Below are 16,094 nucleotides of genomic sequence, written 5' to 3'. Positions count from 1 at the left end.
TACCTTTTTTATCTTTTTTTGTTGCAAACCTTCAGCGTTTGGTTTTTTTGTCTTTTTTTATACAGTAAGAAGCGATAAAGCGGAACATAGAATTTTCTCTATAAAAAAAAATAGAAGATACCCCCCCAAAAGAAGTTTTTTTAAAAAAAGAAAGAATAACAAATATCACTAAAACAGTTACATTCCACCTAGAAACACGTTCAGTAGCACATGAGAGAGAGAGAGAGAGACAGAGAGAGAAAGACAGAAAAAGAGATTTGACTTCCCAATTTTTTTTCTGATGTCCACCATAAAAGCATGATTGGAATCGTAAAAGAGACGGATAAATACTTGCCGGTTCTCTCTCCCTCACGCACATAATGGGGTGAAAAACATTTTCTTTTTAGTCTTTTAAAACTAGGTGTTTCCTGGTTTATGGGGGTTTTTTTATTCTTGGTTCATTTTTGGAAAGTTTCACAGTATTTTTCTTTTGTTCTTTCAAACCCACCTGAACGCTATAACACAGCAAAAGCAGAAGATAAAATGAGGTCGAGGGTTTTTTTTCCCTTTAAGAAAAAATTCAAAGTCCTTTTGCTTGCTTGTTTGTTTTTTTCACTGTGTCCTTTAGTTTAGTTTGGTTTGTTTTTTTTCTACCAGATCATAGTATGCCATGGCTAACTTCCTTCTCTGCAACAACAAGACTTTGGTTCGCAGGAGTTGAAAAAGAAAAGACAAAATTTGGGGGGGGGGGCAAACAATAACAAAAAAACACCCCTCAAACACTTTAAAAAAATCCCAAACCAGTCAGTAAAAAAATGATGAAGCAACCAACCCCCAACAAATTTACAAAAAAAGGTAAAAATCAAAAAGAAAATCAGCGTTTTGAGAAGCCATTTTTAAAGCTTTCCAGACTTCTGGGAGGGTATTGAAGGATCCTCTGTTCTTACCCTCCCGCTTCTGTTGATTTGGTTTATTTAATTTTTTTGTCTCTTTGCCATTTATAAAATCTTGGCTTCTCAACGCAGCTTTCCATGAGGTATTTTTTTCAGGACAGAGAAAGATGGTTGAGCCATTTGCCTAACCAGAGAAAGTAAAGATTTCCCCTTTTATTCCCATATTTTCATCCTTTCTTCTTCGATTAAAGTTTTGAATGTGTGTATTAGTTTTCTTTGTTTGCTTGGTTCATTCTTTTTGGTTAAAAGTTTTTTTCTCGCTTCCGAGTCTCTGTGATATCCATACAAGAAGGGGGGATTTGGATCCCTCTTTTGTGATTTCCCCCATCTAAAATTCCCCAGCGGTCTTCGTTTTGTTGTTTTCTGTAGTGATGTCTATCAATTTTTGGTTTTTCTGGAAAATGTAAAGAATGCTGAAATTCCCGTTTATTTTGTTTTGGTTTTTGTCAGGCACTGGAATATGAGTATTTTTTCAGAACACAGATATAAAAATAATAATAAAAATTACATATCCCGTTTTCAGAAAAATAACCCCTGATACTAGCCCCAGGTGGAAATCAATTTGAAGAGAGAAAAAACTATCGGTAAAAAAAATTAAATCAGCAAAGAAAACATTCAAACTGATAGAATATAACATACACATGTTCAACACAGCTCATCCTGAAAGAGCCAAAGACTTTCAAAAAGGCCTCCTGTCCTGCAAAGATGTATTTATAATTTGTACCCTGTGAATACTCTAGCTGACACCAGAAAGGTTTCTTACTCTTAATGGATGCGATTCATTCATTCCTTATTGGAATAGTGGGGTGGGGCGCAGAGGCGGGGCAATCTATTGCTCTCTGTCTGTGCTTGGTGCATTAGAGACTTTGGGCTTGTAAAGTGACCCTTTCTAGGTCACCTGTGATGCATCAAAATCGCTTCCAGGTAACCGGGCAGGGAAATCTTGTAAACTGGAAGAAAACGGTTTCAAACTAGTGATACTTCACAAATAGATAACAAAGTTGTGGGTTGACAAGTGAGCTACTACAAAAATTGCAGCCACGTAATTTGTGGAGTTCACTGCCAGGCTAAGATAACTGAGCATACACCCCAACAGAAGAAAGAGGGATCATCACAGGACATAAGTTAGGAAACCAGTTTCCGTCATGGGAACGTGGTGCCTCATTCATGTACAGCCTTTGAAAATCCGAGACTCTATATTCAACTAAAATTCCCCCACAAAAATTATAAAATTTCTATTCATTTAAAAACATCTGTTTTTTAAGTTAAAAAAGGAAAATGACGTTTTAAAGCAAGGTCTTAAAATTAAAACCCCCACCCACCCACCCACCCATCCAACCCTTCTGGATGCCAAATAAAAGAAAAATAAATAAGAATAAATAAACGAGTTTTGAAAGACATTCGACCAGACACAGAAGTTAGAAAAGTCTGTAAAAAGCTTTGGGTGAAGCTAGGACTGGTGATTTTTGGTGTGAGATTCTTTTTCCCTTTAAGGATTTTAAAGGGATTTTTCTTTCTTTTTTTCTTTTTTCTTTTCTTTTTTTAAAAAAAAACAAAACAATCCCCATTTGTTTCCTTCCTGAAACTGTCCAGGAAACTAGCAGATGGGTGTGTGTGTGGGGGGGAGAAATAATTAAAAAAATTAAACGAAACCACTGATAAAGCCACCTTTTGTAAGGTGTTTTGTTCTTAACATCAGAGGGAGGGGGAGGAAAAAAACAAATGAATGCCAAAAGTTTGGGGAATTCTTTTTGGTTTCTTCCTTTGTTCCTTTTTGCTTTGCTTGTTTGGTTGCTTTGGGTTATGATTATTTTTTGGTTGGTTTTTTGTTTGGCTGTTGCTGACAATTCTTTGTTTGGTTTAGTTTTTCTTTCTTTTTTTTTTGGTTTCACTCGCCGGTTTGTACGTCCACTCCTTTGGGCCCGCCACCGCGTCGGCAAAGGCAGAGAGGAGCACTCCTCGACCCTCATTCCGTCTTGGCATCCGGCTCGGTGGATCCGGGACCAGCCTGCCCCAGAGTCTGCGCCAGGTCACTGGAGGAGCTGCATGAAGAACAGGAGGAGGAGGAAGAGGAGGAAGAAGAGGAGGAGGTCAAGGTGGGGGACTTGCTGGGCATGGAAGCAGCCACGGCAGCAGCAGCCGACACCAGCCCCACTGCTCCTGGGGCAGCACTCAGCAAGGGTAGGCCTGCATGGTTGAGGAAGAGCTGAGAGGTCACGATGCTCTGGCTTCCGGTTGTGCCCGCTGTGGTACCCAAGACCAAGTTACCACTGGCATCAAGGCTGGTAATTGGCAGGCTTCCACCACTGGCCAACGCTAGACAGGGAGAGAAAACCAGAAGTTAGAGCATGTCTGCACCAGCATTTTCCCACCAGCTTATGTTTTGAGAGATTTCTGACCCGGAGAAACGACATATCCCTATGGCCACTCTCTAGAGCAGGGGTCCTCAACATGGTGCCTGTGAGCACCTTGGCGCCCTTTGACATCTTTCCTGGTACCCGCCAAGTGTTTTTAGCAAATGGGCAGAGCCAGGTGACGCTTTTGGCAAGCTGGGTTCCTGATGGGCCGCTGCAGATTTCACTGGCTGTAAAGCAGCAGTTGCCACCACAGCACAACGATCTTCACTGTGTGACTGAAGGTAGAGGCTATGGCAGCCATTTTGTGATGGCTCTGCCTCCTGCAGCAGCCATTTTATGGCTGTGCCCTCCACTGTGTGTCAAATTTCCAAAGGTGTCCGTAAGCTCAAAGAGGTTGGGGGCCGCTGCTCTAGAGGGAGAAACCGCTCACCAGTTCTGTAAGTATCAAGCCCCCTGCTGGTCACACCACTGACCAGAGCTGGAAAAGTGTTGACATGGGATCCTCCATTCCAAACCATTCCAATCCTTTTGGCGGGGAGACAGGGGCCTTCCTCCCTCATTCAAAAAGGCAGAAGTGCAAGGTGCAAACAGAGCTGTCGTCGAAATGATACCCACCCCCCATGTATACCTCCAACCCCCTGTGCAGTTCACATGAAACAGACACACGATATGGGGTATGTTTTGAAAGAATGAACTAGTAGCAATTAGCAGGTGGGATATGAAAACAATGCATGTTATGGAGCGTGATGCCTTCTACTCTAAGACGACAAGGATGGACAGGAAATCTCAGCGGGAATGAGAGTAGGTTCTGGGGGATGAGCACTGACTTGCAGAACCCTCACACATCTGACCCACATCCACACAACAGCTCACAGGCACTGCCACCACCCCCAGATTCATACATTCAACGCTTGAAAATCTTGAAGGAAGTTGGAACGGAGGGACTGGTGGAGTCCAGCATTCTCTTTTAGGCTAGGGCTGCCTAACTTTGATGCAGCCTGGGGTTGTTTCTGGCCAGTCAGTTGCTTGGCAATTCCAGATTTGCGTTTCCAAAGGAGCATTAAAAACAGAACTTTTCACAAGCCCACCCAATGTGGGCTGTATTCCACTCAGCATGTTACTAGTCATGGAGCATAACAGACGGTCGTGATAAGAAAAAAGGAGGTAGGGGAGATCTTGAAAGCAGACCACTGTAGGAGTTACTGCTCTGGTCTGTAACTCCACTTGGTGGGTCAGCAAGTCTGCATGAACACACAGCTGGAGGTTGTGCGATTGTGGCACTGCAGCAGCCATTCGCCACTGGACTGTCTCATTCGCATTGGGAAATCTGTTTTGCAAATGACTGCTAGAATGCCACAGTAGGGCAATCTCCAATCACGTGTGGATGCAGTCTAGTTTTTCAGCATCACATTTGGTGATGAGAAGAGGCATTGCAGCAATGCGCGCAAATGTGCGGAAGTCACAAAGCATACTGGGGAAAGTGGGCATCACTATGCATGGTCGACACAGACGAGAGAGCCAGCGTGGTGCAGTAGTTAGAGCAGGTGTGTTAAACATAAGGCTCGTGGGCCGGATCTGGCCCCTCAAGAGCTCTTATCCAGGTCACGAGCCAGCCGAGGCAGCCGCCTCCCCACTCTCCATCTGGGCTGGCAAGGCCTGGCCCAGGCCAGCCAAATGACATGTCATATCCAGTCCTTGTAACAATTAAGTTTGACACCCCTGAGTTAGAGCATCGGAGTAGAATCTGGGAGACTCAGGTTCGAGTCCCCACTCTCCCATGGAAGCTCGCTGGGTGACCCTTAGCCTAACTTACCTCACAGGGTTGTTTGTGAGGATAAAATGGAGGAGAGGAGAACAAATGTAAGGCACGTTGGGTCCCCTGTTGGGGAGAGGGGCAGGGTATAAATGATGTGAAGTGTAGAGGTTTTTGAAGCCAATTATTAATTGGTGGCAGGGCACACCCTCGCCATATTAATATTGGTTTCACAGACCCCTGATTCTGCCATATTAAAATATTGGTCACAATAAATTCTAGGCCTATGGAAAAGCTCCCGGCCAAAGTCCACTTTCAATACTGATCACATAGTACAGTGCAAAGTTCACTAGCTGCCTAATGACCTCAGTGGAGCAGTCTTGAAGGGATTAGCTTCTTTTAATCTCATCGTTCTATGTATGTTTACTCTAAAGGATGCTGGAGGAATGTGCATTGTCTTCGCTATGCCTTGATCTTGTTAATCATTAATCGTAGTATGCTTTGCCTAAAATTCCATTGTCTAAAGTATTGATCAACCTTGCTATTCATTATGTGTCTTTCTTAATAAAAACCTGAGAGCTCCACTCAGAGGGCAGAGCTGGTTCCCTCACAAATCAAGATACACTTGTGTGTGTGTTTTCCCTTCAGTGAAGTAAATAAATAAATATTAAACTCCATCTATGCTGGAAAGCTGTGAGATTCACTGCCTGGGAGCATCACTATCCCTGACTAGATAGCCTATCCCCAAGCCTGGATGTGACAAGAGGATGCACCTTAAAAGTAGGGCCATGCCATGTGTGTATACCAGGATACCACAAGAATCCAGAAAAAGCGCATCATGTGAATTTGAGCTCAAATTTCCCAAGAAGACCCATTTGCATTAAAGAAAGCAACAACCCAGTTTTTCATTTAAACAAAGAAGCCCAACCATTATGGTTGCAATAAAACTATTCTTGGAAGTACGAGGGCAACGTCTGATAAAACTTCAGAAGCCATAGGGACTACTGAATATGATTTCTAGGGGTTAATGGTACTAGTGATGGATACTTGGAGGGTGGTCGGATGCCCCCCCCCCCAATTTAAAAGAGGCATTCCCTCTCCTCCATCACACAAAAGGCAATTCCTCTTCTCTGATGGCATCTGCTGTGGCACACACCCGCCTTGTCTAAAAAAACAAGATAACGGGTTTTTCCCCTACCAGAAGGCTTCTTCGATCTGCGTGCACAGAGGATACATGGGCTCAAACCCCTACAGTTAATCGACCAAGACTGGTTTTATCAAGGAACAGCCCAAATTATTTGGAATGGGTCCCAACAAGTCTTTCCAGCCGAACGCAAGAGTGCTTGCGGAACTCCCTGCATGTTTGTATCAGTTCCTCCAGAAGTCATCCCCCGCTGCATGCATGCATACGATCCCCGAGACAGCAGACGCTTGCCAACACACACAGCCCCAAACGCACTTCCTCTTTCGCACGCAAACAGGCTGGTGGGGTGAATATGGCAGAAATGGCATCTCACGTCTGGTTTTTTCACCGACCTTGAATGGTGGCCAGCGGGTTGGTGGCCATTAGCGCTGGGTTTAACCCGGCATTCACCCCTAGCACTGTGCTTCTGAAATCAAACCAGATGCAGCAGGTTAACGTGGGAGTCTACAGCGCAAATTGAGCGACCCCTGGTAACCCAGCAAGCAAATTTTTGTCTCTTGTAATTTTAGGACAGTAGCAAGAGGACTCAGCTTAAAACACCCAGAAGGGTATCAATTCTTCATGGATTCCACCATCTCCTTGAGGTTCTAGTCCCCTTGCTGCTTGGGGTAGGGTTGCCAACCTCTTGGTGGGGCCTGGAGACTCCCGGAATTACAACTGACTTCCAGATGACAGAGATCAGTTCCCATGGACAAAATGGCTGCTCTGGAGAGTAGACTCTATGGCATTATAGAGAGTGGACTCTATGGCTGAGGTCTCTCTTCAAACCCTGCCCTCCCCAGGCTCTACCCTTAAATCTCCAGGAATTTCCCAACCTAGAGTTGGCAATACTGGTTTGGGGGATATAATGCCTCTTATGCAAAAAGGTTGCCCAAAGCCCCCTCCCCCCCTTACAGCATACGACCAACCCAGATCAGACGTCCCCTTCCCCTACCGTTCAAACTGTCGCAGGGCCCTCGAGGGCCTTTCTCTCCCCTGCCACTTACCCCGAACTGGTATTCAGGCCTTGCAAGCTGATAGCCGAGTGACTCTGGGGGCTAGGGTTTGTGCTGTTGCTTGGGGGCGGTGTGACTGAGTTGAGGGCGGTGCCCCCTGCTCCCACCGCTGTCCGACTGGGGGTCAGGGAGCAGACTGTAGGGGATAAGGTAGTAACTGCCCAAGAGAAGAGGACAAGAGGTTAAGGAGAGAGGCTCAGGCTCCCTATTAAAGCGGGGGTGGGGTTAAGGGGGGGAGGATGCAAATGCCAGCAGGCACTGGGAGCCAAAAAACAGGAGCATACCCTTCCAACTGAAAAAATATAAGCAGAAAACCCATCAGATACATCCACGAGAGTATTACAAGACCTATGGGGCAAAATCCCTAAGCAGAGTTGCACCTTCAACTTTAATGTGGGTATCCAATACAATGTAAAAAGGTAAAGGTAAAGGTCCCCTGTGCAAGCACCGGGTCATTCCTGACCCATGGGGTGACGTCACATCCCGACGTTTTCTAGGCAGACTTTGTTTACGGAGTGGTTTGTCAGTGCCTTCCCCAGTCATCTTCCCTTTACCCCCAGCAAGCTGGGTACTCATTTTACCGACCTCAGAAGGATGGAAGGCTGAGTCGACCTTGAGGCGGCTACCTGAAACTGACTTCCGTCGGGATCGAACTCAGGTCGTGAGCAGAGCTTTGGACTGCAATACTGCAGCTTAGCACTCTGCGCCACGGGGCTCTTAATAATGTAATACAATGTAAAGCCACTCCAAAAATCAAAATACCACGAAGTCTAAGGAAAGCATCAACAAATTATTAAAATACAGCAGAAAAATATCAACATTGTAACAAAACAGTCCACAGCCTGCAGTATTTATGGATAGCCAGGTTCGAGTCCAGTACTACTTTAGAAACCAACAAGAGTTGAGTTTTCAAGTCAAAGCTCCCTTCATCAGATACGAAGGGAGTGTTTACTCTCGGAAGCTTGTACCCCCAAAACCTTTTGGTTAAGGTGCTGCTGGACTCAAATTTAGGCTGTTCTACTGCAAACCAACATGGCTCACCCTCTGAAACAATCTCTATGGACCATCTTGTTACAATTCACAGATGTTCCTGCGGTATTTGTTTGTGAAATCTGCAGTTAATGTGCACTTGCGTAATGGAGGTTCCTGATTTGGTTGGAAAGGCAGCATAGAAACATTTTAAGTAAATAAATTATTGCACTTTTTGCAGTCTTGATTTTATTAATCACAAATACCCTTATGTCACACCTAGATCCAGCTCCAGCTGAGAACTCCAGCTTCCCCAATTGTCAGCAAAAGGATTTTCAGAGAGAAGAGTTAGTTTTTATATGCTGACTTTCTCAACCTTTTAAGGAGAATCAAACCAACTTTCAATCTCCTACCCTTCCCCTCCCCACAACAGGCACCTTGTGAGGTAGGTGAGGCTGAGTGAGTTCAGAGAGAACTGTGATTAGCCCAAGGTCACCCAGCTGGCTTCATGTGGAGGAGCAGAGAATCAAACCTGGTTCTCCAGATTAGAATCCACGGCTCCTAACCACTACACCACACTGACTATCCAGCGAGAGGAGGCACCCTGGCACCCTTTCAGCAGGGGTTGTTTAAACAGAACCTGGATCAAGCTGAGCCAAGCAGGGCTGGATCTTGGGGGGGAGGGCATGTCTGGTGGGGGCACTTGCCCTGGGTTCAAGGAGTGGGAAGATGCCAGCGCAGGCATAGGGAGCACGGGTATGGGGAGAATAGTGCCGCTGCACAGCGCAGCTGCCTGCCTGCGGCCCATCTGGTGCCCACACCACCTGCCCGCCCTCAGTTCATACCGGCCGCTGCTCTCCCTCTCTTGCTTTCTGCGGGGACAGCCACCATGCACCCCACCCCGCACATTTCTCTCTGCCCCTGGGGCCACCAGCACCTGCCTCCAGTGCCCCTGTGCGCACGTATGTGCATGTGGCACGCCCCTTCCTCCCCCCTCCCCCGCCCTGGGCTCTCCTTCCTCCAGCTCCGTGCCTGGAGCCAAGGGGCATCCTGGCGCAGGCTCTGCTGCAGGGGTAGCTCAGCTCAGACCTGGGCTGCGGCAACAATGAGAACAGGTGTGAGCCTAAAGCCTACTGTCATTGTGCCCCAGGTCTGAGCCACGTGACTCCTGTAGCTCTGAGCCAGGACCACAGGGGCCACGTGCCTCAACTTGCTCTTGGCTGGCCGTGGCACTTTAAGCCAGAGGCCCACCAGGAGTTTTTCCAGTAGATTTGACGGGTGCTCCACCCCTGCCTTCCATCATGTCTCAATCCAGTTCCAGCTGACAGCCCCTTCCTCTGAACTTCCAACCACAGTCAATTAGACCTCGAGGGCTGGAGCTGGCCAGGCCCCCCTTCATCCGGCTCAGCAGATAATTCCCTCACTCAGAAACATCTGTATCAGGTTCCATCGCTGTTCACATCATCCTTTTGGATTCCTTGATCTGTTTTTGAGACCCAAATGCTCTAGAAGCTCATGAGTAGGACATTAAATTGATGGTCATCTCATATTCTTTGTTCCCGACTTCCGGAACTCAGAAATATACTGCTTCTGAAAAGGGAGGTTCTTTCTATAATAGACCTACCCTCCATGAATCCATCTGATCCTTTTTTGTCCTCGAAGCCAAGTGCGTTAACGGCTACCACCCCTTCTATGAATTCCACTTTAGCTGTGTGTCTCATGAAAGAGACCATCATAAGAACATGCTGGATGGGACCAGTGAGGGTCCATCTAGTCCAGCATCCTGTCTCACACAATGGCCAACCAGTTCCTCTGGAGGGCCACCAACAGTGCACAGAGGCTGAGGCCTTCCCCTGACGTTGCCTCCTGGCACTGGGATTCAGAGGTTGACTGCCTCTGAACGTGGATGTTCCCTTTAGTTTGGAGGTTCTAGCAGCAGTACATTCCTTCTATCTGGGATATCTGGTCGTCCTCTTCCACCGAACACACAGCTTTGGGAGGGATGCACATGGAGCGGGGAGGGAGGGGACACCCGCCTAGCCAGCCAGATCAGCCGAATCAACCCTGGCGATCAGTGGGGTGACAGATGTTGCAGCCAGATGGCCCTCACATCATGTTCCCTTTAGTCACCATGGCTAGTAGCCACTGATAGACCTCTTCTCCATGAATCTGTCTAATCCCCTTTTAAATTTCTGATTGCCTGCAGCCATCACTACATCCTCTGACAGCGAATTCCACATTTTAATCAATCATTGTGTAAAGAAGTATTTTCTTTCCATAACCCACTATGCCAACAAACTAGGTTTCCTTTGGTGTCAACTTTGAGGAAGGTTCTGCAGCTACATACCAAACCTTAAGTATTCTGCCAATGGATAAAATGGAGCCATGCCCCAGTAGAGGTACACGGTGGCTCATAGAGAACCCCTGCAGGTGGCCTGACTGGCTTCTTACACTCAACAGGGATGGTCATCCATCCACCTTAGGAGAGAATGCTATCTGCTTCCTCCCCTCCTCTCTGAATGCTTCCCAGATGTTTCCCCCAATACAGTGTCGTACCATGCACACATGAAGCTGGTGGCAGCCCAAAACCAAACAACCGATCATTATACTTCTAACAAATATATAGCTCAGAGCTCTCAGCATCCCATTGGCCAGTTGTACTAGAAGGAGGGTCCTGGGGAGAGAGGTGTGTGCAACCAGAAGACGGCTACCTGTTGTGCTCAGACTACTGGAAGCCTGGGAGAGGGGCAGACTTGTGCCGGTGCCTGGGCTGGTCACCTGGGGAGATGCAAGAGAGAAAGAGACTATAAAAGATACAAGGAAGAGACTTCCGGAAGGTGGCCTTCTCATGTTACCCAGTGATATACGATACTGGGTATCTCTGAGGCTCAAACTAGGCGTTACATCTTACACAGGTTGGGACATTGGTGCCTGTCCTGACTCACTGTCACATAGAAGAATGGGGTATCTTACCCCAACAGTACTCCATTCAGCTCTGGAGCCCTGTGAAGGGGAAGGAGGGGCTTCCGGCTCCTCCCTCACCACTTTCACCAGTTGAAACAACTGTAGGTGGCCCTGTTTGCCCCTTTATCTGGTTCCACATGAACCAGGAAAGACTCATGGAGCCAGAGAAAGGGCTAACAGGGCTCCCTCCCCCAGCTGTTTCCAATGGCGAAAATGGCACAGGAGGGAAGCGAGTAGCCCCTCCTCCCTTCTTGAGGGGAAGGGGAAGGAGGGTCATTTAGCTTCTCTCCCACACCATTTTCACCAGTGGAAACAGCCATGGAGGGACCTGTTTGCCCCTTTCTCTGGTTCCACGTGTGCTAGGAAAGACACGTGGAGCTAGAGAAAGGGCCAAACAGGGTCTCCTCTTGTGGTTGTTTTTGCTGGTGAAAACAGCGCAGGAGGAAAGCAGGAAGCCCCTCCCTCCCCGTCACAGTACCGGGGACCTAAACAGAGCAGTGGGCCACTGTTAAGGTAAGAGAGTCTGTTCTTCTGTGTGACAGAGAGTCAGGTTGGCCACCTGTGTCCTGACCCATGTAAGATGTAACAGCCACTTGAACCAAAAGAGATACACATCCCAAATAGGGGCTCATGAACTAGATAAGTAGGTATGCAGGGCCTGAATGGAACAAGTAAGTTAAAAAGCCATGAGGCAGAGTTACAAGGTAGTTCGTGAGAAGGTAAGTCCCAAATGTGGGCTTTATCCATGGGGATAAGTAAGTAGGACTGTGCTGAGGTTACAGTGAGTGCAGAGAAAGGGGGGGGGGTGATTGCATGAGGGTCAGGTAGGTATGTACATTATATAAAGATTATATCAAGAAGGGAAGGTAGAAAATTACATACTATATGAAGGGGAAGAAAGGTCCTAAAAATATGATGCCCTGTTCCCAAGTCCATCCATGGGTCTGGTCAACAGATGTGCTCTGGGAGTTCCATGCTGAGAACTTCATTCCCAGGTATGCATGGGCCCGGTTTGCATTGGGACCTGATTTGCATGCGGTGAGGGGCCTTAGCCTTCTCCCTTGCATGGTTTTCCTAAGCTGAGACAGGGACTCCCCGTTTGGTAAACCTGTACCAAGGGGCCACATGTAAGTTTCCCCAGCAGGCAAACAGCGGCTTCCTAGCACAATTTAGGTCAGGATAAAGGGGAGGGGGGTAAGAAGAAGAAGAGTTGGTTTTTATACCCTGATTTTCTCTACCTTTAAGGAGTCTCAAACTAGCTTACAATTGCCTTTCCTTCCCCTCCCCACAACAGACACATTGTGAAACAGGTGGGGCTGAGAGAGTTCGGAGAGAACTGTGATTGGCCCAAGGTCACCCAGCAGGCTTCACGTGGAGGAGTGGGGAAACCAACCCGCTTCACCAGATTAGAGTCTGCCGCTCATGTGGAGGGGAATCAAACCCAGTTCTCCAGATTAGAGTCCACCGCTCTTAACCACCACGCCACGTTGACTCTCCAGCGTAAAGAGGGTTAACCAGCATGGAGAGAGCTTAATCCCCCTCTCCCCATGTGCCACAGTCCAGATCCAAATCAGGCCTGCCCGCACACCTGGGGATTAATTTCTGAGCACAAAACTCTCAGAGTGCATCTATCGATTGGACCCAGGGGATGGAACCAAGAACAGTGTATTGTGTAGTTAGGCCTTTATGTCTGGCATGTGCTATCAGGGGGCAGAAGAAGCAGGGTGGTGTTGGGGAGTGTATGACGAGAGGGTTGTAGCAGGGGCAGTGTAATTATACGCATGCAATATAAGGGAGTTTTCAGGGGAGGAATAAGGTATATAGGAAGGTACAGTGTACAGCAAGAGGGGAACGTAAGGCATGTATCACAAAGAGGGTGTAAGGGGGACGAAGGAATCAAGGAGAGCAGGAGCATACCATGAGGGGGCTGTAGCCGGGGGGCTTGCCCTGGGCAGGTAACATGGGAGCAGAGCTGCAAGGGTTGATCCGCTTCTCCTTCTGGCGGCGATTGCAGAACCAGACGCGAATCACCTCCTTCTCCATGTTCAGTTGCTCGGCAATAAGTAGGATCTCCTCTGAGGTAGGCTTCTGGTTCTGCAGGCAGGAGGGCGCAGGGCAGAATGTTAACGGGATAGTGTGGAGAATCTACATACATGGGAGAGGGGGCCAAGCGGCCGCATAGAGCCTCAGAAGGTCCAGAGAGGGGTATGGACACGGGGAGGACTTTTGTACACTACAAAGAATATGTTCTCGAACTGTCATTCTACTGTGAACCTGGACATGCAAAAGGGACTGGTGAACTTTCTCCCTGCTAACACAGGGGCATTTTTCACGGTAGATTTTGCTTTTGTTTTGCCACGGACTAAAAAAACCCACGATTTAAATGTTTTTTTCATGGCCGCGATTTATCCCTGTCAATCTTGATGTAGTTTTGGTTTTTCATGGGAACAAAGCACGCTGTATTTGACAACGGTTTGGTCTGTCCCTTTTGCAGGAGGCCTCCCCTTCCAACAGGCTCATTGTTTATGCCTGCCCCCAGCTCCGCCCCAACTCCGCCCAGCAGATTACTTTGTGCGGTTCACCAGCCCCAGAGCAAAAAACAAGCACCAGTCCCTCTGGTCTCCTCCATTTTTCTTCCACCCTCGCTCTGTTCTGCTTTTGGAAAAGTCAGAATCCAAATTGGGGGGGGGGGGGGCAAGGCAGCGCTTTCCTCAAAGCTTCCCTCTATTTTCTATAGGTGTGGAACCCATTGCCCTTTAATGATAGACAGGATGGGGGGGGCAGGGAATCCATGTGCCCAGAGAAGTGTTTAGCTGAAAGTGGGAATGGGGGGGGAGGAAAGAAGGCCCCTGGATTGCGTGCCGGCCTGATCCGGCCACATTGCATCGTGAGAGACAGGAGGGCTCCTAGCTTGCATGCCAGCACCGATCCAGCCAGTGTGCATGGCGGGGGGGGGGGGAGAGGAAAGAAGGCCCCTGGATTGCGCGCCGGCAATGATCCGGCCACAGTGCATCGAGAGAGAGGAGGGAGATAAGAGCAGGCTGGCCGCCCCTCTTCAGAAGAGTGATGGGAGGGAGTTTTGACTTGGGTTTTCCGCTCTCAGGATGCACATTTTCCCCATCCGATTTCTCAAAAATCCCCCCTCCCCTCTGGGGCAGAGGGGCCAACAGCCCCTTCCCTTGAACATTCCCCCCACGGGTCCAGCTGCCCTAGACTGAGCTGCCACCACCACCACCCCCAGTGCGCGAGGAGCACATGGCATGGCCCCGCCAGTCTCCCCCTGGAGCCGTCCGTCCGATGTCCCCCTGGGGTTGGAGGTGTGGGCCCAGCTCCAAGGCCCATCCCGGGCAAGGGGCGGGGAAGGCGTGAGGGGACGGAGGGAGAGATTCTAGGCAGGCAGGCAGGCAGCAAAAGGAGCAGTATTCTTGTCCGAGCACGAAACTCCCCCAGCCAATCACCGTTCTTGGGGGAGGAGAAAGGAGACGTCCCGGGGAGCGAAGCAAACATTTCTTCATGGGCATCCGAGCAACAAAACACGAGTCCACAGGAAAGATCGTCTCAAAAGTGGTTTAGATTGTCTCTCTTTTAAATCGGCTTATTTTGCTCAGTGGGGGAAAATACGGATCTGCAGTGAATAACCAAAATTTGACTCCGACGCAAATCAGCGTCGAAACAGCAGCAAATCTCCGTGAAAAATACTCCACAGTGTGCGATGGAGCATCACCTTGTTTTGAATTCCCCCACTCTGGCTGCTGAGAACCAATGTTGGAATGTTTTAAGGCAGGGGTGGGGAACCTTTTTCCTGCCAAGGGCCATTTGCATATTTATAACATCATCCAGGGGCCATACTGGACATAGATCTCCCAGCCGGGGCGGGGGGGGGGGGCGGGGGAGAGGCTAGGGTTGCCAAGTTCCTTTTTGCCATGAGTGGGAGGTTTTTTAGATGGTGCCTGAGGAGGATGGGGTTTGGGGAGGGACTTCAGTGCCATAGAGTCCAATTGCCAAAGTGGCCATTTTCTCCAGGGGAACTGATCTCTATTGGCTGGAGGTCACTTGTAATAGCAGGAGATCTCCAGCTAGTACCTGGAGGTTGGCACCCCTAGTTCCTTACTGTTTTCTCTCTACATATCAAGACAAATGGAAAGGTGTTTGGAGGGTGGCTTGTGGGCAGTTCAAAGGTGGCATAGGACTGCACACCCCTCCACACGAGGGTGCCGGAAAAGCGCCGGAGAAAGGGAAAGAAGGAAGGGAGGAAGGGAGGGAGAGAGAAAGAAATGGAGCGAGGGAGAAAAAGAAAGAAAAGTAGGGAAAGAAAAGGACAAAGGGAGACAGAAAGAGGCTGGGAGGGGGCAGCTGTCAGCGGGGCAGGACGCCGAGCCTCCACGGGAAGGGTCTCCCAGCGCCCTGTGCGCTGCGGGCTGTTCTGCGCGCGCGCCCCCTTCTCTGCTAAGGGGGGAGGAGGCGGGGGGCCGTGTGTGTGTTTGGAAAAAGCGGGAAGCCTTTTCTGTCTCTGGCTATTCATGCACGGGAGGTTTTGCCTTGGATTTGCCGCTCTCCAGATGCACATTTTCCCCATCCAGATTCTCAAAACTCTGCATGGGGACTTATTGATGAGTTTTGAGAATTTGGATGGGGAAAATGTGCATCTACAGAGCGGCAAGTCCAAGGTAAAACCTCCTGTGCATGAATGGCCAGAGACAGAAAAGGCTTCCCGCTTTTTCCAAACACACACACAAGGCCCCTCGCCTCCTCCCCCCTCAGCAGAGAAGGGGGGGTGCGCACGCAGAACAGCCTGCAGCGCAAGGGGCGCCAGGAGACCCCTCCCCTCCCATGAAGACTCGGCGTCCTGCCCCGCTGACAGCTGCCCCCTCCCAGCCGGGCCCACCGCCAGCGAGGGAGGGGAGGGGAGGGAGGCGCCCC

General features: G+C 48.9%; 1 protein-coding gene across 2 annotated transcripts in view; it reads right to left on the bottom strand.

Moving 5' to 3' along the window:
* Positions 1 to 2,898: 2,898 nt before the first annotated feature.
* Positions 2,899 to 16,094, bottom strand: part of POU2F2 (POU class 2 homeobox 2) — a 132,502-nt gene continuing 119,306 nt past the window's right edge. For both annotated transcript variants that reach the window (XM_056847516.1, XM_056847515.1), the window contains 5 exons: positions 13,092 to 13,268; positions 10,922 to 10,988; positions 7,233 to 7,398; positions 6,579 to 6,652; positions 2,899 to 3,248 (listed from right to left, as the gene is read on the bottom strand). In XM_056847516.1, the coding sequence (XP_056703494.1) occupies positions 2,899 to 3,248; positions 6,579 to 6,652; positions 7,233 to 7,398; positions 10,922 to 10,988; positions 13,092 to 13,268 (834 nt within the window). The remainder of the gene's footprint in view (positions 3,249 to 6,578; positions 6,653 to 7,232; positions 7,399 to 10,921; positions 10,989 to 13,091; positions 13,269 to 16,094) is intronic.

Source organism: Euleptes europaea, chromosome 3 (assembly GCF_029931775.1).
Source record: "Euleptes europaea isolate rEulEur1 chromosome 3, rEulEur1.hap1, whole genome shotgun sequence".
NCBI classification, from domain to species: Eukaryota; Metazoa; Chordata; class Lepidosauria; order Squamata; family Sphaerodactylidae; genus Euleptes; species Euleptes europaea.
Note: the sequence above shows the minus strand (reverse complement) of the source record. Positions and strands in the feature narration are given on the sequence as shown.